Source organism: Bombina bombina, chromosome 2 (assembly GCF_027579735.1).
Source record: "Bombina bombina isolate aBomBom1 chromosome 2, aBomBom1.pri, whole genome shotgun sequence".
NCBI classification, from domain to species: Eukaryota; Metazoa; Chordata; class Amphibia; order Anura; family Bombinatoridae; genus Bombina; species Bombina bombina.
Genome location: NC_069500.1, coordinates 1,181,600,240 through 1,181,625,516, shown reverse-complemented (window position 1 = coordinate 1,181,625,516; position 25,277 = coordinate 1,181,600,240). Strand labels below are relative to the sequence as shown.

At 39.8% G+C, this 25,277-nt stretch overlaps 1 protein-coding gene across 3 annotated transcripts in view; it reads right to left on the bottom strand.

The window, feature by feature from the left end:
- STOX2 (storkhead box 2) overlaps nucleotides 1-25,277 on the bottom strand; it is a 276,468-nt gene that overhangs the window by 116,553 nt on the left and 134,638 nt on the right. For all 3 annotated transcript variants that reach the window (XM_053703867.1, XM_053703869.1, XM_053703870.1), the window contains exon 2: nucleotides 9,308-9,460. In XM_053703867.1, the coding sequence (XP_053559842.1) occupies nucleotides 9,308-9,460 (153 nt within the window). The remainder of the gene's footprint in view (nucleotides 1-9,307; nucleotides 9,461-25,277) is intronic.

Below are 25,277 nucleotides of genomic sequence, written 5' to 3'. Positions count from 1 at the left end.
TGGTAAAAGTGTGCAGTGAAGACCAAGTCGCTGCCCTACATATCTGATCAACAGAAGCCTCGTTCTTGAAGGCCCATGTGGAAGCCACAGCCCTAGTGGAATGAGCTGTGATTCTTTCAGGAGGCTGCCGTCCGGCAGTCACATAAGCCAATCTGATGATGCTTTTAATCCAAAAAGAGAGAGAGGTAGAAGTTGCTTTTTGACCTCTCCTTTTACCAGAATAAACAACAAACAAGGAAGATGTTTGTCTAAAATCCTTTGTAGCATCTAAATAGAATTTTAGAGCGCGAACAACATCCAAATTGTGCAACAAACGTTCCTTCTTCGAAACTGGTTTCGGACACAAAGAAGGCACGACTATCTCCTGGTTAATGTTTTTGTTAGAAACAACTTTTGGAAGAAAACCAGGTTTAGTACGTAAAACCACCTTATCTGCATGGAACACCAGATAAGGAGAACACTGCAGAGCAGATAATTCTGAAACTCTTCTAGCAGAAGAAATTGCAACCAAAAACAAAACTTTCCAAGATAATAACTTAATATCAACGGAATGTAAGGGTTCAAACGGAACCCCCTGAAGAACTGAAAGAACTAAGTTGAGACTCCAAGGAGGAGTCAAAGGTTTGTAAACAGGCTTGATTCTAACCAGAGCCTGAACAAAGGCTTGAACATCTGGCACAGCTGCCAGCTTTTTGTGAAGTAACACAGACAAGGCAGAAATCTGTCCCTTCAAGGAACTTGCAGATAATCCTTTCTCCAATCCTTCTTGAAGAAAGGATAGAAACTTAGGAATCTTTACCTTGTCCCAAGGGAATCCTTTAGATTCACACCAACAGAAATATTTTTTCCATATTTTGTGGTAAATTATTCTAGTTACAGGCTTTCTGGCCTGAACAAGAGTATCAATAACAGAATCTGAGAACCCTCGTTTTGATAAGATCAAGCGTTCAATCTCCAAGCAGTCAGCTGGAGTGAGACCAGATTCGGATGTTCGAACGGACCTTGAACAAGAAGGTCTCGTCTCAAAGGTAGCCTCCATGGTGGAGCCGATGACATATTCACCAGATCTGCATACCAAGTCCTGCGTGGCCACGCAGGAGCTATCAAGATCACCGACGCCCTCTCCTGATTGATCCTGGCTACCAGCCTGGGGATGAGAGGAAACGGCGGGAATGTAATTTGGGCAAAGATTTCCGGATGGAGTTCCCACTCCCCCGGATGTAATGTCTGACGACTCAGAAAATCCGCTTCCCAATTTTCCACTCCTGGGATGTGGATTGCAGACAGGTGGCAGGAGTGAGTCTCCGCCCATTGAATGATTTTGGTCACTTCTTCCATCGCCAGGGAACTCCTTGTTCCCCCCTGATGGTTGATGTACGCAACAGTCGTCATGTTGTCTGATTGAAACCGTATGAACTTGGCCTTTGCTAGCTGAGGCCAAGCCTTGAGAGCATTGAATATCGCTCTCAGTTCCAGAATATTTATCGGTAGAAGAGATTCTTCCCGAGACCAAAGACCCTGAGCTTTCAGGGGTCCCCAGACCGCGCCCCAGCCCATCAGACTGGCGTCGGTCGTGACAATGACCCACTCTGGTCTGCGGAAGGTCATCCCTTGTGACAGGTTGTCCAGGGACAGCCACCAACGGAGTGAGTCTCTGGTCCTCTGATTTACTTGTATCTTCGGAGACAAGTCTGTATAGTCCCCATTCCACTGACTGAGCATGCACAGTTGTAATGGTCTTAGATGAATGCGCGCAAAAGGAACTATGTCCATTGCCGCTACCATCAAACCTATTACTTCCATGCACTGCGCTATGGAAGGAAGAGGAACGGAATGAAGTGTTTGACAAGAGTTTGGAAGTTTTGTTTTTCTGGCCTCTGTCAGAAAAATCCTCATTTCTAAGGAGTCTATTATTGTTCCCAAGAAGGGAACCCTTGTCGACGGAGATAGAGAACTCTTTTCCACGTTCACTTTCCATCCGTGAGATCTGAGAAAGGCCAGGACTATGTCCGTGTGAGCCTTTGCTTGAGGAAGGGACGACGCTTGAATCAGAATGTCGTCCAAGTAAGGAACTACTGCAATGCCCCTTGGTCTTAGTACCGCTAGAAGGGACCCTAGTACCTTTGTGAAAATCCTTGGAGCAGTGGCTAATCCGAAAGGAAGCGCCACGAACTGGTAATGCTTGTCCAGGAATGCGAACCTTAGGAACCGATGATGTTCCTTGTGGATAGGAATATGTAGATACGCATCCTTTAAATCCACCGTGGTCATGAATTGACCTTCCTGGATGGAAGGAAGAATTGTTCGAATGGTTTCCATTTTGAACGATGGAACCTTGAGAAACTTGTTTAAGATCTTGAGATCTAAGATTGGTCTGAACGTTCCCTCTTTTTTGGGAACTATGAACAGATTGGAGTAGAACCCCATCCCTTGTTCTCCTAATGGAACAGGATGAATCACTCCCATTTTTAACAGGTCTTCTACACAATGTAAGAATGCCTGTCTCTTTATGTGGTCTGAAGACAATTGAGACCTGTGGAACCTCCCCCTTGGGGGAAGCCCCTTGAATTCCAGAAGATAACCTTGGGAGACTATTTCTAGCGCCCAAGGATCCAGAACATCTCTTGCCCAAGCCTGAGCGAAGAGAGAGAGTCTGCCCCCCACCAGATCCGGTCCCGGATCGGGGGCCAACATTTCATGCTGTCTTGGTAGCAGTGGCAGGTTTCTTGGCCTGCTTTCCCTTGTTCCAGCCTTGCATTGGTCTCCAGGCTGGCTTGGCTTGAGAAGTATTACCCTCTTGCTTAGAGGACGTAGCACTTGGGGCTGGTCCGTTCCTACGAAAGGGACGAAAATTAGGTTTATTTTTGGCCTTGAAAGACCTATCCTGAGGAAGGGCGTGGCCCTTACCCCCAGTGATATCAGAGATAATCTCTTTCAAGTCAGGGCCAAACAGCGTTTTCCCCTTGAAAGGAATGTTAAGTAGTTTGTTCTTGGAAGACGCATCCGCTGACCAAGATTTCAACCAAAGCGCTCTGCGCGCCACAATAGCAAACCCAGAATTTTTCGCCGCTAACCTAGCCAATTGCAAAGTGGCGTCTAGGGTGAAAGAATTAGCCAATTTGAGAGCACGGATTCTGTCCATAATCTCCTCATAAGGAGGAGAATCACTATCGATCGCCTTTACTAGCTCATCGAACCAGAAACACGCGGCTGTAGTGACAGGGACAATGCATGAAATTGGTTGTAGAAGGTAACCTTGCTGAACAAACATCTTTTTAAGCAAACCTTCTAATTTTTTATCCATAGGATCTTTGAAAGCACAACTATCTTCTATGGGTATAGTGGTGCGTTTGTTTAAAGTAGAAACCGCTCCCTCGACCTTGGGGACTGTCTGCCATAAGTCCTTTCTGGGGTCGACCATAGGAAACAATTTTTTAAATATGGGGGGAGGGACGAAAGGTATACCGGGCCTTTCCCATTCTTTATTTACAATGTCCGCCACCCGCTTGGGTATAGGAAAAGCTTCTGGGAGCCCCGGGACCTCTAGGAACTTGTCCATTTTACATAGTTTCTCTGGGATGATCAAATTCTCACAATCATCCAGAGTGGATAATACCTCCTTAAGCAGAGCGCGGAGATGTTCCAACTTAAATTTAAATGTAATCACATCGGGTTCCGCTTGTTGAGAAATTTTCCCTGAATCTGAAATTTCTCCCTCAGACAAAACCTCCCTGGCCCCCTCAGACTGGTGTAGGGGCATTTCAGAACCATTATCATCAGCGTCCTCATGCTCTTCAGTATCTAAAACAGAGCAGTCGCGCTTACGCTGATAAGTGGGCATTTTGGCTAAAATGTTTTTGATAGAATTATCCATTACAGCCGTTAATTGTTGCATAGTAAGGAGTATTGGCGCGCTAGATGTACTAGGGGCCTCCTGAGTGGGCAAGACTGGTGTAGACGAAGGAGGGAATGATGCAGTACCATGCTTACTCCCCTCACTTGAGGAATCATCTTGGGCATCATTTTCAGTGTCACATAAATCACATCTATTTAAATGAGAAGGAACCTTGGCTTCCCCACATTCAGAACACAGTCTATCTGGTAGTTCAGACATGTTAAACAGGCATAAACTTGATAACAAAGTACAAAAAACGTTTTAAAATAAAACCGTTACTGTCACTTTAAATTTTAAACTGAACACACTTTATTACTGCAATTGCGAAAAAGTATGAAGGAATTGTTCAAAATTCACCAAAATTTCTCTTAAAATAACGGAACCGGAGCCGTTTTTACATTTAACCCCTTTACAGTCCCTGGTATCTGCTTTGCTGAGACCCAACCAAGCCCAAAGGGGAATACGATACCAAATGACGCCTTCAGAAAGTCTTTTCTATGTATCAGAGCTCCTCACACATGCGACTGCATGTCATGCTTCTCAAAAACAAGTGCGCAATACCGGCGCGAAAATGAGGCTCTGCCTAAGATTAGGGAAAGCCCCTAGAGAATAAGGTGTCTAAAACAGTGCCTGCCGATATTATTTTACAAAAATACCCAGATTAAATGATTCCTCAAGGCTAAATATGTGTATATATGAATCGATTTAGCCCAGAAAATGTCTACAGTCTTAATAAGCCCTTGTGAAGCCCTTATTTACTGTCTGAATAAAAATGGCTTACCGGATCCCATAGGGAAAATGACAGCTTCCAGCATTACATCGTCTTGTTAGAATGTGTCATACCTCAAGCAGCAAAAGACTGCTCACTGTTCCCCCAACTGAAGTTAATTCCTCTCAACAGTCCTGTGTGGAACAGCCATGGATTTTAGTAACGGTTGCTAAAATCATTTTCCTCTTACAAACAGAAATCTTCATCTCTTTTCTGTTTCAGAGTAAATAGTACATACCAGCACTATTTTAAAATAACAAACTCTTGATTGAATAATAAAAACTACAGTTAAACACTAAAAAACTCTAAGCCATCTCCGTGGAGATGTTGCCTGTACAACGGCAAAGAGAATGACTGGGGTAGGCGGAGCCTAGGAGGGATCATGTGACCAGCTTTGCTGGGCTCTTTGCCATTTCCTGTTGGGGAAGAGAATATCCCACAAGTAAGGATGACGCCGTGGACCGGACACACCTATGTTGGAGAAAGGTATATTAAGCAATTTAGATTTAGAAGTAACGTCAGCTGACCAGGATTTTAGCCACAGTGCTCTGCGTGCCTGAATGGCGAATCCGGAATTCTTAGCCGTAAGTTTAGTTAAATGTACTACGGCATCTGAAATAAATGAGTTAGCTAACTTAAGGGCTTTAAGCTTGTGTGTAATCTCATCTAATGGAGCTGATTCAAGTGTCTCTTCCAGAGACTCAAACCAAAATGCTGCTGCAGCCGTGACAGGCGCAATGCATGCAAGAGGTTGCAATATAAAACCTTGTTGAACAAACATTTTCTTAAGGTAACCCTCTAACTTTTTATCCATTGGATCTGAAAAGGCACAGCTATCCTCCCCCGGGATAGTGGTACGCTTAGCTAAAGTAGAAACTGCTCCCTCCACCTTAGGGACCGTTTGCCATAAGTCCCGTGTGGTGGCGTCTATTGGAAACATCTTTCTAAATATCGGAGGGGGTGAGAACGGCACACCGGGTCTATCCCACTCCTTAGTAACAATTTCAGTAAGTCTCTTAGGTATAGGAAAAACGTCAGTACTCGCCGGTACCGCAAAATATTTATCCAACCTACACATTTTCTCTGGTATTGCAACTGTGTTACAATCATTCAGAGCCGCTAACACCTCCCCTAGTAATACACGGAGGTTTTCCAGCTTAAATTTAAAATTTGAAATATCTGAATCCAGTTTGTTTGGATCAGAACCGTCACCCGCAGAATGAAGCTCTCCGTCCTCATGTTCTGCAAATTGTGACGCAGTGTCTGACATGGCCCTAATATTATCAGCGCACTCTGTTCTCACCCCAGAGTGATCACGCTTACCTCTTAGTTCTGGTAATTTAGCCAAAACTTCAGTCATAACAGTAGCCATATCCTGTAATGTGATTTGTAATGGCCGCCCAGATGTACTCGGCGCTACAATATCACGCACCTCCCGAGCGGGAGATGCAGGTACTGACACGTGAGGCGAGTTAGTCGGCATAACTCTCCCCTCGTTGTTTGGTGAAATATGTTCAATTTGTACAGATTGACTTTTATTTAAAGTAGCATCAATACAGTTAGTACATAAATTTCTATTGGGCTCCACTTTGGCTTTAGCACATATAGCACAGATATCTTCCTCTGAATCAGACATGTTTAAAACACTAGCAAATAAACTAGCAACTTGGAAATACTTTTCAAGTAATTTACTATAATATGAAAACGTACTGTGCCTATAAGAAGCACAGAAAAAGTTATGACAGTTGAAAATTAATAAACTGAAAAGTTATAGCATCAAATCTTTGTAAAAAACACAATTTTAGCAAAGGATTGCTCCCATTAGCAAAGGATAACTAACCCTGATAGCAGAAAAGAAAGATCAGTAAACTGTCATAAATTAAATAAAACGACTGCCAAGTGGAAAAAAATAGTGCCCAAAACATTTTTTCACCCAGTACCTCAGAAAATTAAACGATTTTACATGCCAGCAAAAAACGTTTAACATTAATAAATTGAGTGTTATTAAAAAGCCTGTTGCTAGTCCCTGCAAATTAGGCTAAAGTTTTATGCATACAGTATAATTCCAGTGAAGTGCCATTCCCCAGAATACTGAAGTGTAAAATATACATACATGACAGCCTGATACCAGTTGCTGCTACTGCATTTAAGGCTGAGTTTACATTATATCGGTATGGCAGAATTTTCTCATCAATTCCATTGTCAGAAAATAATAAGCTGCTACATACCTCTTTGCAGATTAATCTGCCCGCTGTCCCCTGATCTGAAGTTTACCTCTCCTCAGATGGCCGAGAAACAGCAATATGATCTTAACTACTCCGGCTAAAATCATAGAAAAACTCAGGTAGATTCTTCTTCAAATTCTACCAGAGAAGGAATAACACACTCCGGTGCTATTATAAAATAACAAACTTTTGATTGAAGGTATGAAACTAAGTATAATCACCACAGTCCTCTCACACATCCTATCTATTCGTTGGGTGCAAGAGAATGACTGGTAATGGCAGTTAGGGGAGGAGCTATATAGCAGCTCTGCTGGGTGAATCCTCTTGCACTTCCTGTTGGGAGGAGTTAATATCCCATAAGTAATGGATGATCCGTGGACTGGATACACTTAACAAGAGAAATATACATATATAATTATTGAATCTGTATCCCACTGGCATTAGAAACTTCCTCTCAAAGCTCCTTATATCAGGAAAATGTTATCACAGATGGGGAGACAGAAGTACAAGCAAAGAGACCATCATAGCATAACACCGTTTAATAAAGTAAAAATCAGCTAAAAGAATAAAGTGTCACACTCACAATATTTAACCTCAAAGTTATGAGGTATATACAGGCAGTTTTTCACAAAATGAGTAGGAAACAAAAAGTAAAAATGCAGTCTCTAAAATCAACACAGTCCCAATACTGGATCCAGCCAGAGAGAGAAAGTTTCTAATACCAGTGAGATACAGATTCAAGGAGGTGGAGTCCTGTTGACATCACTAACCATACTCTGGGAGGGCCAGATCGTTGCGTACAACTTACCTCATAAGGATTGAGCTTTTCTCAAGTAAGTGTACATCCAGCTGGGTGTGAGATGATCGTTCTTTACTCTGGGATTTAATATTCTGGACTGTACATTTGAATAGCATTTATTGATGCTTGGATTAAACAGCTTTTCACTTATATACGTATATATATATATTTTTTTTTAAATAATACCATAACTATTTTTTCATTCTGATCACCAACGCTTTCCCTGCTCTTGTTGTTATATATATATATATATATATATATACACACACACATATATATACACATACACACACACACACACTGTAAGGAAGGGAATACATTATCCCCGAAATGATACACGGTCACAGTAAAGATTTGTTGAAAAGTACCAGCGAGTGCAAGTCTCTTTCATTACTATTATCAATATCCCCTAGCACCCTGGCAGACGATATGGAAGTGAGAGTGCACATCCCTGCTGCTTTATAGTGGGCCTGTACATAATCCCCAGCCACAGCCTGCGGTAATGCATACTGACGCACATTTGGAGAGCAGTAGTAGAAGGATGGTTGCTGTTTTCACAGAAATATGTTTTAAGCTTATGAAAAACACAGCTCTTTAAAAGGATATTCCAAGCCCCCTTGACATTAAAAGGTACAGTAAACACCTAATTACAAGCTTTTTCTGCAGTGTTGCAATATATTAACATAGAGTGTGAGTTTGAAAATCTTTTGAATGAGTTAAAATCGTGTTTGCTGCAATTGTTTTAATACCCAAACTCCACCCACCACTTGCCCTATTTGTAGAGCCAATCAAGTTTTGTTACTAGAGTAGACAATGCTAGCGGCAGTCATAACGTTAGCAAAATCTTCATTGTTTTGCAGCTCTTTATCTGATGATCTCTTTGTAAGTCAATTAGGGACAGATTTGTAGCAGAGTTAAAGGGACATAAAACCCCAAATTGTTCTTTCATTATTCAGATAGCGAACACAATTTTAAAAAGTTTAAAGTTTACGTCTATTATCAAATTTGTTCTCATGTTATTCTTTGTTGAAGAGATATCTAGATTGGTAGCAGACACATGCCTGAAGCACTACATTACAGGAAATAGTGCTGCCATCTAGTGCTCTTGCTAATGTATAACAATAGCGCTGCGGAACCTGTTGGCGCTTTACAAATACCTGATGATAATAATAATAATAATAACATTGTTGCAAAACTGCTGCCATATAGTGCTGCAGATACGTGCACACTCCCGAGCTTGTTGTTTGAAATCTTATGCTCTATATGAATCATGAAAGACAATGTTGGGTTTTATGCCCTTTAACCTTGTGAAGCCTGTCATGTTCTATCCCAGCTGTCACAATTGGAAAACTCTTATTTTCAGACTTGCATTACAGTAGAAGGGGCCAAAATAAATATTAAACGTATAGTGCAAAGTTGTTTTACTCCACACATATTGTATATCAAAATCTTAACGTTTTTACTGTCCCTTTTAAAGCTCCATCAAGATTACTTGAAGAAGAAAACCGAAGTAACAAAGGCAAATATATGCAGGGCCTGAAATGCTGAACTATAGATTGCACTTTTCACAAAGGAGATAAAGGAAGAAGTGTTAACACCCTTTTATGGCCTTTTGTTACCTGGAAAGCAGGTTGTCAAGTGCTCCATTAGTGCTTCTTGCGTGACAGGTTTTCTTGCAGAATTCATAGCGGAGATGGCCAAGCATAAGATTTCCCCGAGAGGAATGAACTGTGACTGGCTGATTGGTGACATGCTGATAGGCGACACATCACCTGCAAAGGAAGAGCAAGATTTAAATGAATTGTACAAACTTACCCACAATTCCTCTTTTATGCATCATTAAGTTTTTGTACATTTTACGTGATGATCATGCAGAGTCACGAACGTTGTTTTATACAATCTAATACAGTGTTTGCTAAACTAATTCAGCCATGGGAACCTTTTAGGGCATTGAAAATATTGTGAGAATCTAAGAGACAAAAAAAAAGCATAAACCAAACCAAAACCCTGAAAATGGCCCATCATAGTGAAAATGAATACCCAGTTCCTGTCCCTGTCTACAGTTTCTCCCAACACTATTGATAATGGTAAATAGGCCAGATTACATTCAGTTGTTACTGCAGCTACTTCCAGTTCATAGAGATGATGTACTCAAACAATATATACAAATCACATGAAAGAGTGGCATTTAAACCGGACAGCAGTATCACTTCCATTTGTAACTTCCAGCAAACGACCTATAGCAGAAAGTATAAGCCAAAAGCATTAAACAAAACTGATGCTTCTGCATTAGTTTTAACTTAAAGGGACAGTCAACACCAGAATTTGTGTTGTTTTAAAAGATAGATAATCCCTTAATTACCAATTCCCCAGTTTTGCATTACCAACAGTTAAAATTATACACGTTTTACCTCTGTAATTACCTTGTATCTAAGCCTCAGCAGACTGCCCCCTTATTTCAGTTCTTTTGACAGACTTGCATTTTAGCCAATCAGAGCTGACTACATGGTAAATTCATGTGCATGAGCTCAATGTTATCTATATGAAACACATGAACTAATGCCCTCTAGTGGTGAAAAACTATTAAAATGCATTTAGATTGAGGCGGCCTTCAATGTCTAAGAAATTAGCATATGAACCTCCAAGGATTAGCTTTCAACTAAGAATACCAAGAGAACAAAGCAACATTTGTGATAAAAGTACATTGGAAAGTTGTTTAAAATTACATGCCCTATTTGAATCATGAACTTTTTTTTGGACTTGACTGTCCCTTTAAATCTATGAAGCCTGTACAACATTTTTAAATGTTGGTTGTTCATGAGGAGGATAAGAATATTTTTGAGTAAAATGTCTCATTAAGTTTAGAACAAATTGGACCTTCAGAGTTTGATTGCACATTACAGGTTTAGGGAACATTCTATGGATTTGAAAATGTTTTCAATATAAAATGATACAGTTGTTTTTATCAGCATTATTTTTATACACATTTTATTGTAAACTAGTCCTAAAGCCTGTGTACACTGGCCATTTTTGGCAGTACAGTGGTTCCACCCCTTGCTCTCTCTCTATCCCCCCTTTCTTTTGCTCTCTCTCTTCCCCCTCTTTTGCTCTCTTTATCGCCCCTCTTTTGCTCTCTCCCTCCCCTTTCTTTTGCTCTCTTTCTCCCCTCTCCTTTTCTCTCTCTTTCCCCCCTCTTTTGCTCTCTCTTTCCCCCCTCTTTTGCTCTATCCCCCCTCTTTTGCTCTCTTTCTCCCCTCTCTTTTGCTCTCTCTCTCCCACCTCTCTTTTGCTGTCCTTCTCCCCCTCTTTTGCCGTCCCCCCCCGCTCTTTTGCTGTCTCTCTCCCCCGCTCTTTTACTGTCTCTCTCCCCCGCTCTTTTGTTGTCTCTCTCCCCAGTCTCCCCAGCTCTTTTGTTCTCTCTCTTCCGCCACTCTTTTGCTCTCTCCCCTGCCACTCTTTTGCTCTCTCCCCCTTTATTTTGCTCTCTCCCCCTTTATTTTGCTCTCTCCCCCCTCTCCCTCTCTCTTTTGCTGTCTCTCCCCCCCTGCTCTTTTGCTGTGTCTCTCCCCCGCTCTTTTGCTGTCTCTCTCCCCCGCTCTTTTGCTGTCTCTTTCCCCCTCTCTCTCCCTCTCTTTTGCTCTTTCCACCCTCTCTTTTGCTCTCTTTCTCCCCTCTCTTTTGCTCTCTCTCCCCTCGTTTGCTCTCTCTTCTCTCTGACCCCTCCCTTTCCCCCCTCTTTTTTGTGCTCTCTCTCCCCCCTTTCTCCCCCTCTCTTTTGCTCTCTCTATCTCCCCTATTTTGCTATCTCTCTCCCCCTTTCTTTTGCTCTCTCTATCCCCCCTCTCTTTTGCTCTCTCTATCCCCCTCTATTTTGCTCTCTCTATCCCCCCTTTATTTTGCTCTCTCTATCCACCCTCTCTTTTGCTCTCTCTATCCCCCCTCTCTTTTGCTCTCTCTATCCCCCCTCTCTTTTGCTCTCTCCCACCCCCCTCTCTTTTGCTCTCTCTATCCCCCCTCTCTTTTGCCCTTTCTATCCCCCCTCTTTTTTGCTCTCTCTCTCCCCCTCTTTTGCTCTCCTCTCCCCTCTTTTGCTCTCTCTCTCTCTCTGCCCCCTCTCTTTCCCCCCTCTTTTGCTCTCTCTCTCTCCCCTTTCTCCCCCTCTCTTTTGCTGTCTCCCTCTCTTTTGCTCTCTCTATCTCCCCTATTTTGCTATCTCTCTGCCCCTTTCTTTTGCACTCTCCCCCCTCTCTTTTGTGCTCTCTCCCCCCTCTCTTTTGCGCTCTTTGTCCCCTCTCTCTTGCTCTCTTTCTCCCCTCTCTCTTGCTCTCTCTGTCCCCCCTTTCTTTTGCTCTCTCTATCCCCCTCTCTTTTGCTCTCTCTATCCCCCCCTCTCTTTTGCTCTCTCTATCCCCCCTCTCTTTTGCTTTCCTCTCCCCTCTTTTGTTCTCTCTCTGCCCCCTCTCTTTCCCCCCTCTTTTTTGCGCTCTCTCTCCCCTCTTTTGCGCTCTCTCTCCCCTTTCTCCCCCTCTCTATATCCTCTCTTTTACTGTCTCTCTCCCTCCCTCTCCCCTCTTTTGCTCTCTCTCTCTATCCCCCCTCTTTTGAGGTTTCTCTCTTCTGTCTGCACGGCCCCGCCCACGTCACACCCGGTCCCGTCTGTGTAACGCCCGGCCCTTCCCACGTCACGTCTGGCCCTACCCCCATCACATACCTTCGGCCCAGATGCCAGGTCAGTGTGTTGAAGGCCAAGTATGTTTGTCCTCGTGCTGTCTCTACTGCGCATGACAGCTTCGGACAAACACACTTGGCCTTTTATATTATAGGATTATGTTGAGTACTCATGAGACAGATATGAAAAGCATGTGTGTTCTCAAAGCCCTGTAAAGAATGAATAAATAATGAATGAATGATCAAACCAATTGATCAATGACACAAAATAAAACTGAACAAGGTATTTAAAACATTCAGAAGAATGGACAAAAAGGTATTTCTACATTTGTTTCAACAAACGTCACACGCACACGTAATTAATGTATTCAATTTTGTTTTATTATAAACCAAGGGTATCCTACTTTTTTCAAGAAGGGTCAGATTCATTAATGGGACATGAGACCCATGATTCAGATACAGCATACTATTTTAACCCTTTGATGACAGGGTTAATTTGTCTACATCGGAACAACGTTCCAGATGAAAACAGATTGAAACCCTGCGATCATGCACACGATCACAAGATTTCAATGATAGGATTGGGCAAGGGGGGCGTCCCTATGACGCTAGGCAAGACCTCGAGATCACGATCGAATCCTGGAAGCGCCGTTGGCTTTAGGACAGCCAAACGGCTAGAACGTTCTATTCCATCCTAACAGTGCTAAAACCTGGTGCAGTTAGGACAGAATAGAATGCCATAATGGCATTAAAAGGTTAAACAACTTTCCAATTTACTTCTATCATTTAATTTGCTTTGTTTTCCTGGCATCCTTTGCTGAAAAGAATACCTAGGTAGGCCCAGGAGCAACAATGTGCTACTGGGAGCTATCTGCTAATTGGTGCACACATATGCCTCGCCAGTGGTTCACCTGTGTCCAGCTAGCTCCCAGAAGTGTATTGCTACAACTTCAGCAAATTATATCAAGAGAATAAAGCAAATTGCATAACAGAAGTAAATTGGAAAGTTGTTTCCCATTGTTTGATCTGGCTAAATCATGAATGAAAAATCATTGCTAAAGAAGTCTTAAATGGACAATCAAATCATGTCCATAATGTTCCTGAATAAAACAAAGTTTTGTTTTCATAGTTGTAGAGGTTTTTCTCTGATCACCAACAAAGCTGTGTGATTGTCAGTCAGTAAGCAAATAATACTTAAAGTGATAGTAAAGTTTAACCTGCAAGAAATGATATTATGAATCTATGTAATAAAATATACGGTACCTTCATTCATGAATTCTAATGGACAATGCACTCAAACATTAAATTTATTTAGGTAATCATTCTATTACATGACCCCGTCCGGCCACCCTTCACAAAACAGTCTTTTTTCATGGGGTGACGATTCCACCTCTTATCCAATAGCCATACTAGCCATATGGCACAGCACAGCTCTGAAGCGGCTGTTTTTTCTCTTTTCTATGGAGTGCTGTATAAATAGTATGGATACTGGATAAGAGGTGGAATCGACACCTCATGAAAAAAAGACAGTTTTTATCAAATTCCATATTTCATATTTAACAGCCATAACAGTCAAATTGAAAGGTTATTGCTGCTATATGTACATGGAACACATCCAGATATGCTTTGCGCTCCTGTGCACAGAGCATATCCAGATATGCTTTGATCTTCTGTGCACAGAACATATACAGACATTGTTTGTTCTCCTGCCCACAGTACATATCCAAATATGCTTTGTTCTCCTGCCCACAGAAAATCTTGATATGCTTTGTTCTCCTGCCCACAGAAAAACTTGATGTGGTTTGCTGTTCTGTCCACAGGAAAATGTTTGTTCTGTGCACACTTAAATCTATCACAGAAACCGTGACAGATTTTTTAGTCCCTGCAACAGTGACAGTTTTTAGAAGCATTTTTTGTCATCACATTATATTTTTTTCTAAACTGAAATGCACTCATATTTTTTCCCCCCTTTAAAACCCCATGTTCCACTACAGAGCTAAATAATACAGATTGTAAGAAGATCCTTGCGTGCAAGCCCTGAATGGTCACAAAAAGGATTGTTCATTAAATTGTTGTTGGTAATAATAGCTGTTAAGGTGCTAGGATTGTGCGTATATGACAGCTTGTACAGAGAGGTTGGTCTGGCACCATGTTTAGTTTGGTCAAAGTTGCATGAGGCAGAAATAGGTTGAAAACCAGTGTGCATAAATTCCATTAACTACTTTGGTCACTGATGCATATAGCCCATGGCATGCAATATACTTCCTTTCATACGAAAAATAAAATTGCCTTTTTAATAAGAATAGTAGTACAGAAATCAGTTATTGCTAAAAAGAATTTCTGAAGATAGCAAGGAAACTGCTTCATTCATGGATCTCCATTAACTTTTATTGATGCTTTTTTGGAATTCATGTAATGCTTTTCACTGCCAGGGGAATAAGTAAAGCCTTTATCAGTATATGTGCAAGCCTATTGTCAGTGCCTGGATTAAAGGGACACTAAAGTCAGAATTAAACTTTCATGATTCAGATACAGTATGCAGTTGTATAAGACTTTCCAATTTACTGCTATAATCAAATTGGGCACATTCTTTTTATATGCACACGTTATGCAACACCAGCCCCTACTGAGCATTTGCAAGAGTTCAGTGTATAAGTATGAGTCTATGATTGGATGATGGCTGTCACATGCTACAGGCGTAATGGCAAATTAAAGGAAATTTTAATATTTGTTTAAAAAAAAAAAAATCTATAGTCCATTTAAAGTTCAGAGTAAGTGTTATTACATTTACTTTTTTCACATTTTGATTATGGAATTCTGCTGTATTTGTCTACTTTTTGTATACTTTCCAAATGCTTAGAACTACAATATTTGCTTTCTAAATACATTACTGTCTATAGTTTTGTATCACATAGTTGCCAAAAGCTGAAAAAAATTCAAAGGAAGCCATTTCAAACAACCCCAAAACAAGCACATACTTGTAGTATAAATTTATCATTTGGAACGTTAAAATTAAGCTTTCATGATTCAGATATAACGTAATTTTTAAATGTACTTATATTATCAAATTGCTTTGTTCTCTTAGGTATATTTGTTGAAAAGAATATGTACATATCCTCAGCAGCAGCAATGCACTAATGGGAACTAGCTGTTGATTGGTGGCTGCACACATTTATCTTTAGTCATTGCCTCACCAAATGTGTTAAAGGGATAGTAAACCCGAAAATTTTCTTTTATGATTCAGATAGAACCTACAATTTTAAACAACTTTCCCATTTAATTATATTATCACATTTTCTTCATTCTCTTGTTATCCATTGCTGAAGGGACAGCATTGTACTACTGATAGGAAGCTGAAAATATCTATTTAGCCAATCACAAGAGACAAATGTGTGCAGGCACCAATTAGCAGCAGCTCCCACTAATGTAAGATATGTGCGTTCATTTTTTAACAAGGGATACTAAGAGAACGAAGCACATTTGAAAATAGAAGTGAATTTAAAAGTGTCTTAAAATTACATGCTCTATCTCAGTGATTTGCAACCTTTTTTTTGCCGTGGCACACTTTTTTACATTAAAAAATCATGTGGCACACCACCATCCAAATTTTTTTACAAAATCACACATTGTAGCCTAATACAGGATATATATACAGTGTGTGTATGTATGTATGTGTATATATATATATATATATATATATATATATATATATACACACTGTACTGTGCTGCCATGCCTCCTACAAACTATACATGACATATTGACATTCATTCACAAACAATCATAATGATTATCTGTGAATGAATGTCAATGTCATGGTTGTAAATGATGCCTGATGAGCTTCTCACATACCTCCTAATATTTCAAAATTTGAAAGAGGGACCCTCCCCTGCACTTTTGTCAGTCTGCTGCGGCACACCTGAGAATCTCTCACGGCACACTAGTGTGCCATGACAGCACACTGGTTGAAAAACACTGCTCTATCTGAATAATGCAAGTTTAATTTTGACTTTCCTATCCCTTTAAGGTAATGAATTGCTGCTCTAGAGAGAACTTAAACATAAAATTGCTCTAACAAATAAAAGCGTTTGTTATAGCGCTTTAATATGGGTTAAATAATCAAGCTTCTCCTCACCTCCCTTACTCTCAAGCACATAACGGACATAGGAAGAATACCTTTACAGCAAGTATCAAAATAAGAAAGCAAGGGTTAAATTATTAACCCTTCAGCATCTGTATAGGACACCACAAAGCACCCTAGTTTATATAGATGATACAAAGCCAATGACATTACCTCAATGTGTTTAAACGGCAAACTACTGTGTTTTGGGGCTGCTAGAATGAATAACAATATTTATAGATATGTTAAGGATTTGTTTTTTTAGTTTTTACTTTTGCTAAAACACTATTGAAAATGTCACAAGAAGGAGGCAATTTATGAGGTAAAGATTAATTTTTGATATCTGCTGCTGCAATGATTGTGGGCAGCAGGTGGTTAAGAGACCCATAAATGCCACAATAAATCTACATTTTTTGTATGTTCTGTGAATTCTATTCCCAGTACATGAAGAGCCCAATGCCTTAAAGGGACAGTATACACCAATTTTCATATAACTGCATGTAATAGACACTACAATAAAGAATAATATATACAGGTACTGATCTAAAAATCCAGTATAAAACCATTTAAAAACTTACTTAGAAGCTCCAAATTTAGCACTCTTAAAAAGATTAGATGGAACACCCACTGAAAGTGGGAAACAGCAGACACTCCCCCTTCCCCTGCATATGAAAAGACTCTTTACACAACAGGAGCAAGCTGGAGTAGGTATAATCTAGCGCAATTTTATTTAAAAATAAGCAAAACTATACATTTAAAAATAAAAAAGCTATATAGGCTATATAAATGGATCATCTATAAAAAAATGTATGCAAATAAAAATCTAGTTTATAATGTCTTTTTAAGCCCTTACTAAGCAAAGCTTCTGTATATAAATGGAGGTAATTAAACATATTCCAAATTGTGAAACATTATTGAGATGCTTTGCTTTCTCACCCCTCCCTTGTCTCCTATCCTCCGTGGTATTATACATTACATCTCATGACTTCACCTGACTGCACACTGCTAGCCTTAATTTTAAAAGACCACCACAGATAAAGCCACAGTGACCTCTGTGGTGGGAGTACTGCACTGCACACAATATTAAACTAAATACAGACTAAACTGAAGAAGGGACAGGAAGCAGGGACAGGAGGCAGGGACAGGAATCCGAAAAACATGACTGTCCCAGGAAAAAAAAACCACGACAATTGAAACCTATCAGAAATAAATGGGTATTAATTTTTTTTAAAAAATGACTTTATAAAGATGACTAAAATAAATCTAGTAATGTCCTTGTCTTCTTAATATCTCCACCTTTATTTTTTATGACAAACTCAATTCTCCTCAGTATGGAGGATTCCAGTGTTGCACACATTTCTAGAGGGATGTTCTGCCATTATTCAGTAACTATTTTATTCAGCTGCTCTTTGATGAAGAGGTTGTGTTGCTTTATCTTTCTCTTTAAAATACCCCAAAGGTATTCAACTGGATTCAAGGCAAATACTTGACCAGGTTATAGTTTTCCGTTTTCTCTTCTTTGGTGATTGTGCTTTGGATCGTTATCATGCTGGAATATTACTCTTCTGACAAGTTTCTGGAAACTGGTAGTCTTCTTGTCAGCCAGTATTTTGGTATATTGCAGGCATTCATGGTGCCATCTATAAATGGCATCTTCCCAACACCTTTTGCACTCATGCTGCACCATATAATGAAACTCCCACCCCTGTGCTTCACTGTTGGGACAATACATTCACTGTGGTAATCCTGGTCAAGTTCACCCCACACATACTAGACCCAATCTGAGCCGAACAAATTTATCTTGGTCTCATCTGACTAAAGAATGTGTGTTCCCAATATCCATAAGGCTTCTATTCATGTTCTTTAGCAATGTTTAATCTTGCAGTTTTGTTCCAAAGAGTACAAAAAGTTTTTTTTTCTTTGCCGCCTTACATAGAGGTTGACATTATGCAAAAGACCTTTGCACTGTCTGACTTTTCACAGAAACTCAGATTTATATTAATAACCCCTGAGCTAAGTCTGAAGCACTTGTCCGTCTGTTTTTAAGAGCTAGATTGTGCAAGTAGTGCACTGTCCGTGGCATCATTTGGAGGACGGACACTGCAGCTATGATTAGTGGTACTATGACTAGTTTGTCACCGATCTTCGGGTATCCTTTTCGATCTTTGTGAAGTCTCACAATGAGATTTCTCAATTCCTCTGGCAATTCTTTTTCCATGTGGAGCTATGATGCAGACACGCAGATAGACACAGCCCATAGGCTCAAAATTGAGAAAGCTCTGGTGTTTACAGGTAATTTTACATCCATGTTCATGCAATAAGGCTAATTGGAAATCACAGGTGTACTCAATTTTGTTTCAATGATCACAGGTTTTCAATCTTATGTGTCCGTGATCACAGGTGTATTCACTTTCTACTTTGCGGCCCTGTATTTTCAATATAGTCTTTTTCTAGAAGAATTTGTTTTTGATTGTTCATAAGTGTAAATACTTGTCAACAATGCATTTATTGAGAGGTGATACGATTTTGAATCCTTTGACATTTAAGTGATATTGCACAGGTTTGTACTCACTTCTGTTGCATACTGGTGTATATTTAGGTGTTTTGGCCTATTGGAATCTTGTTCTTCATCATCATCATCATTATTATTATTATTATTATTATTATTGGTTATTTGTAGAGCGCCAACAGATTCCACAGCGCTTGTTTTTGATTGTTTATAAGAGGAAATACTCTGCTAGTCAACATAGAAATATCATCAACTTTGTATAAAACTAATCACGAATATTTGTGCGTTATTCGGCCGCACATGTGAGTGCAATACCCTTCCCCTTGTCTCCTCTAGCTTAAGGCTCCTTAAGAGAACCACTAGCAGTGAACATTACACTTACTAGACTTCTCGTTAAAAGAGGATAAAAAGTTGTATTATAAATTTAAAAAATATATATTTTATATGCATTTAAACTTTTTATAAGCGATCAACAGGACTGTACTGGTGGCTGACAAAACAAAACTTAATAGTGTGCCATACATTTTTTAGGAGTCACACAATGGTAAAGTTAAACGCCAGAATTAGAATGTTAGGTTTGTCAAGTGCTCTACTATACAATATATTTATTGTTATCATGATTATTTGTTTGTTTGCAGATTCTAATCTCTCCATCACTTTTTATGATTAACACCATTCTTAGAACAGCAAGATACAAGCTCAGCAAATGCCTGTCATCTCCTTTCGACTCAAAACTTCATGAATCTACACTACTGTATGGTGAACATGACTGCAACAACATAACTGATTTTCACTTTAAAGGCACAGTCTACAATATAATTTTTTATTATTTTAAAAGATAGATAATCCCTTTATTACCCATTTCCCAGTTATGCACAATCAACACAGTTATATTACTATACTTTTTACCTCTGTGATTACCTTGTATCTAAGCCTCCTCCGACATCCCCCTGATCACGACTGTGACTATTAAAAAATCTAGTGAGTTGCATTTAGTACTGTGTTGTGCCAACTCTTAAATAACTTCCCGGGCGTTAACACATTGTTATCTATATGGCCCACATGAACTATCAGTCTCCTGTTGTGAAAAGCAAATACAAAAGCATGTGATTAAGAGGCTGTCAATAGAGCCTTTGAAACAGGCAGAAATTTAGAGATTTAAAGGTTATAAAGTATATTAATCTAACAATGTTGGTTGTGCAAAGCTGGGGAATGGGTAGTAAAGGCATTATGTATAACAGTTTTTTGTGTAGACTGTCCCTTTAATGACAATTTTGAGGATATGGTTCCTATGAAAAAGGCAGGGAGTCTAATTCTATTTAAAAGAGACAATCAGGAATGATTATAGTGTAGAGAAGTATTGTAGTGTTGGGGCCAGTAAACATTGGGACACCTTGTAAATTGGTGACTGTCTAAAATCCCACTTTTAATATAAAATTGGCTATTTCTCCAGCATTTAAAAATATTTGGTCTCACTGACAGCACTCCCAAAGATGTACTTAAAGGGACAGTCTACACCAAAATTGTTATTGTTTAAAGAGATAGATGACACCATTACTATCCACTCCCCAGCTTTGCAAAACCTACATTGTTATATTAATATACATTATAACATTTAAACCTCTAAATTTCTGCCTGTTGTTTCTAAGCCACTACAGACAGCCTCTTATCACAGTTTTTTATTAGCTTTTCACAACAGGAGACTGCTAGTTCATGTGTGCCATATAGATAACATTGTGCTCTCACTAATGGAGTTGTGGATGACACGGCACTAACTGGTTAAAGGGACAGTCAACACCCGCGGTAACTTAAGGCCATACCATAGATCCGGAGTAGAAGATGCAGCTACACAGCATCGATGATGATGAGCTCTAACGGTATTTGAGTAATCATCGAAAATAGATAGGCTTATTCCTTGAAAATCTGGCTGCCAAACTCCTCCCCCTCCTCCTTCGTTCCCTTCTCTGATGTTTTCAGATGCTCGTTCATTTTTCAAAGGGTGATGGTTCTGTTTTCATAATACGCATGCGCATTATCTTCTGCCTGTTCACAAACCGACCGAGGATATCATTGCGATTGGAGGATTCAATTAAAAAGAAAGTTTATACGTAATAGTGGGGGGAGTTTGGCAGCCAGATTTTCAAGGAATAAACCTATGTATTTTTGGTGATTACTCAAATACCGTTAGAGCTCATCAACATCGATGCGGTGTAGCTGCATCTTCTATTCTGGATCTATGGTATGGCCTTAAATTACCGCGGGTGTTGACTGTCCCTTTAAAATGCAAGTCAATAGATAAAAAATAAAGTCATGTGATTATGGGGCTGTCAGAAGAAGCTTAGATACAAGGTTATCACAGAGGTAAAAAAGTATATTAATATAACCATGTTGGCTGTGCAAAACTGGGGAATTTTTAACAAAAGGGATTATCTATATTTTTAAACAATAGGCATTTTGGGAGTAGACTGTCCTTTTAAACTCTATTTTTATAAGGTGTGCTAAAGCAAACTTTTAGAATTTGTATTAAAAAAAGGAAGACTGACCATTGTCCATTGGTTAAAGGGACATAAAACAGTATGAACTGACATAAGTTACTAAATATATAATGCAGCTAAAGCTTACCTGCAAAATTGTTTCTGTTTTAACCTCCTTTTACCCCTTTAATTCAGGCATAGTTTTAGTTTGCAGCAAGCTCCCCCCTGAGCTTTTCCATATATGGAAGGTGCTATCCAGACCATAGCTTCTGCAGAATGCACTCGTGCACGTGCACGGTAGGTGGCAGAGTCAGATGACATCTTACAAAAGCAGCGCACAGTATAATGCTGAAGCTTTCACAAAGTATGTGGCATTATCCCCAGGGAAACGAGCAAGCCTCTTGGCAACAAAAAATTTGCAGTGTCTGCTGTCCCTCCTCAACCCCCTCCCCCCTTGCTTGCATAAGTAATTATCTTTACATGCACACTTTGTTATATCATACCAAAAGGTTTGGAGTAGGACACTGATAAGGGGATGGAGCAAGCTACACTTGGCAACACTAAAGTGTAAGTAATTTTGAAGATTTTTTGGAAATTTTATTAAAATACTTATGGTTTTTTTTACACTTTTTTTTCCCCACACACTGTTTTACCTCAGTCGACCCTTTAATAATATGCACATGGCACTTTAAAGCGCATATAAAGCAAGGGAGTCTCATTCTATTGTAAAGAGAAAAGCAGAAATGATTCAGCCCAGTATTATAGTGTTAGGACCAGTCAACATTAGGACACCTTGTAAGTTGATGACTCGCAAGCTTGCGGTAGCAATTAGCGCTCATAAAATTAACCAGAGATCAGATCTCTGGTTCATTTTAAAAATGCCCCCCAATTGGTCCCAAAATACAGTGGTGTGTTTATTAAAAAATAAAAAGTGTAGCATTTTTTAATAAACCCCCCCGTAAGAAGCAGTTTTGAGGGCTGAAAGTTGGCGGGTGTGGGGGTGTTAGAAAACAAAATGGCACATTGCGGTCTATGGGGACTGTGTGTTCTCAATAAATATATATGTATACACTTATATACATATATATTTATGTGTTAATATGTGTAATTAACATTTAAATATATATATATATATATATATATATATGTATATATTCATATATATTTACAATCTGCTAGCCATTTCTGCACGACTTGCCTCTTTCCTGCGCAAGTTCTCATGCTATGTCGCACGGCATGAGAACTAGGCTCCTATTGGAGCTTACGGAAGTGCTCTCTCGTGAGCACAGCCAAAATGCTTCCGTGCAATGTAAATGCGAGGTCGCGTTTGCACTGCACATCACTTGTAATACCAGCGCACATTTATGTTCGCTGGTATTTATAAGTTGAGGGCAAATATCGATATTATGCGCTCAATTTGTAGTCTAGCCCATTGCAGGGCCATTTGATCTAATAAAATCATTATAATTCAAGCTAGTGAATCCATTTAAAAATAAACAAGCAAACAGCTACAGAAGTGTTTGAGAGAAAAAGCTCAGCATCCAATTAATATACAGATTTTATAACAAAACTAAATATATACAATATTGGTTAACAAAAGACTATACATTTTACCAATACATTTTCAGCTATGGTTTTAAATTGGTTTAAGCTTGTGTTTCATTACATGTGATCACTATAAAAGCATTGCATATTAGCTCTATAGCAGTATATTGCACCATGAGATATCTTTATTTTAGCTAAAGATGCCCTGTAGGGGAAGGTGTGGCACAGCACTGCCCAAATCCTAATGTTTCTGATTATAGGGACTGATTTCTCTGAGAGCTGCGGTGCTTTTACTGAAGTCTCTCTATGCCGCTGCACGATTCTTTGTCTTTGCAATTTAGGACGTCTAGCGTTGGAACACAGCCCAGCTACCCTGCAGTGAACAATAAAGTGATCTCATCAAGTATACAAGCAAAACTAACAAGACGCAACCACCAGGAATAAATTACATCTACAACTAAAACATAGGTCTAAACGAGGAGGGGTATCTATTGAAGGGATGTGGGCAGCTATTCATCTACAGGATTTGCCGTCTTAGAATATGGCGCACATTGCGTCACACTGTTTGTTCTTTTTAGTTGCAGAACAGGTGTGTAAGCAAAGGTCATGTGAATTATAGTAAATGCTGACCTTGCCCACAGACAAAAGATTGTTTACTACAGACACAAAATATATTCATCCTTCAAAGAGATGTTCTGTGAAATCCAAGTCTCTGTAAATAATTTCTGTCTCTGTACATTCAGATTGCAGTTCCCATTACTGGTATCTAAAAAGTTAAAGATCGGTCGTAATCCCAGAAATGGGGCAGACGGCTGTGCTATGCTGCAGGGGCATAATAGGGTAATGATAAAAATGCTCTAATTTGCTATAAGCAGTGCTCCTAAACTCAAGTCCTCACAATCCAAATTCTGATGATATCTTAAAGGGATATACAATCCCCTAACCCTCCAACCTCCCTGATCCCCCCCTCAAACAGCTGCCTAACCCTCCCCCTCTTACCATCTTAGGTACTGGCAGCTGTCTGCCAGTACCCATAAACCCCCTTTTTTCTGTAGTGTAGTGGTCCCAACACCACCACCACCCCTCCTGCGATCGCCATTTATCCCCCCCCCCCCCGCACTCCTTTTCTGTAGTGTAGCTGCCCTATCCCTCCCAGTTCCTTTAAAAAAATAATTTTTGTAACGTAACAGCTGAGAGTGCCAGAGCTTCCAGAAGTGGTCTCACGCTGCGGTTAAAGGCCAGGTATGTTTGTCCTTGCGCATATGTATACATATGTATTTATGTGTCTGTAAATACATAGATACACATATAAAAATATATAAACACAAATATATAGCAAATCTGGTAGTGTTTTTATAAAAAAAATAAAAATGTATAGTTTTGCCTATATGTTAGAACATTGTGCTGATTTTCAGACTCCTAACCAAGCCCCACAAAGTCAGATGTATACACATGTTTACAGACTCCTGTTTATGTTACCTGTATTTTCACATGCAGGGAAGGGAGTGTCTGTTCTTTTTGTTTACCCTGCCCCTTTCAGTGGGTGTCCCAGACTACCTCATCAACAGTGCTAAACTGGGAGCTTCTATGAAGGTTTTAAGAGGTTTTATACTTAATTTTTATATTGGTATATGCACATATTCTTCTTTATAGTAGTGTCTATTACATGCAGTTATATGAAAATTGGTGTATACTGTCCCTTTAAGCTGTGTCTTAACCATTTTATTCCCCTGAACACCCTGCAGCAGTGTCTTAACCCTTGGTTGAACAGAACACACGAGCAATCAAAAAGTTAAACCACTGCAATAAAGCACACTAAGAGCAGTAATTTAACTATCTAATGACAGAGAAAACATTAGCAATAAACAGACCCTTAGGGCATGGGTTAGTTGCATGTATTAATCACAAGTCAGAACACATCACTGAGCATGGGTGAAAGTGGGACACAATAGTGAAGTGAGCCTGGGTTGAAAGAGCCTGCTGCTAGAAAGGGAAAAGTGTGCCTGACAACTAGCCATGTTTTCCTGGACACTTATAAGTTAGAAATGCTGCAGGGTGTGCAGGAAGGAACATGTATTGTGTTTCTGGACAGCACTAGTCATATGCACTATGCATATTCCTCCCTGCACACCCTGCAGCATGTGTAACTTATAAGTGTCCAGGAAAACATAGCTGAGGTGACAACCTTTCTGCCAACCCTGAACCAATATCTGTCTCCAGTAGTGCAAGGGCACTTACCCAGGTCTAAGGGCTTATTTTATATGTGCCTCTAG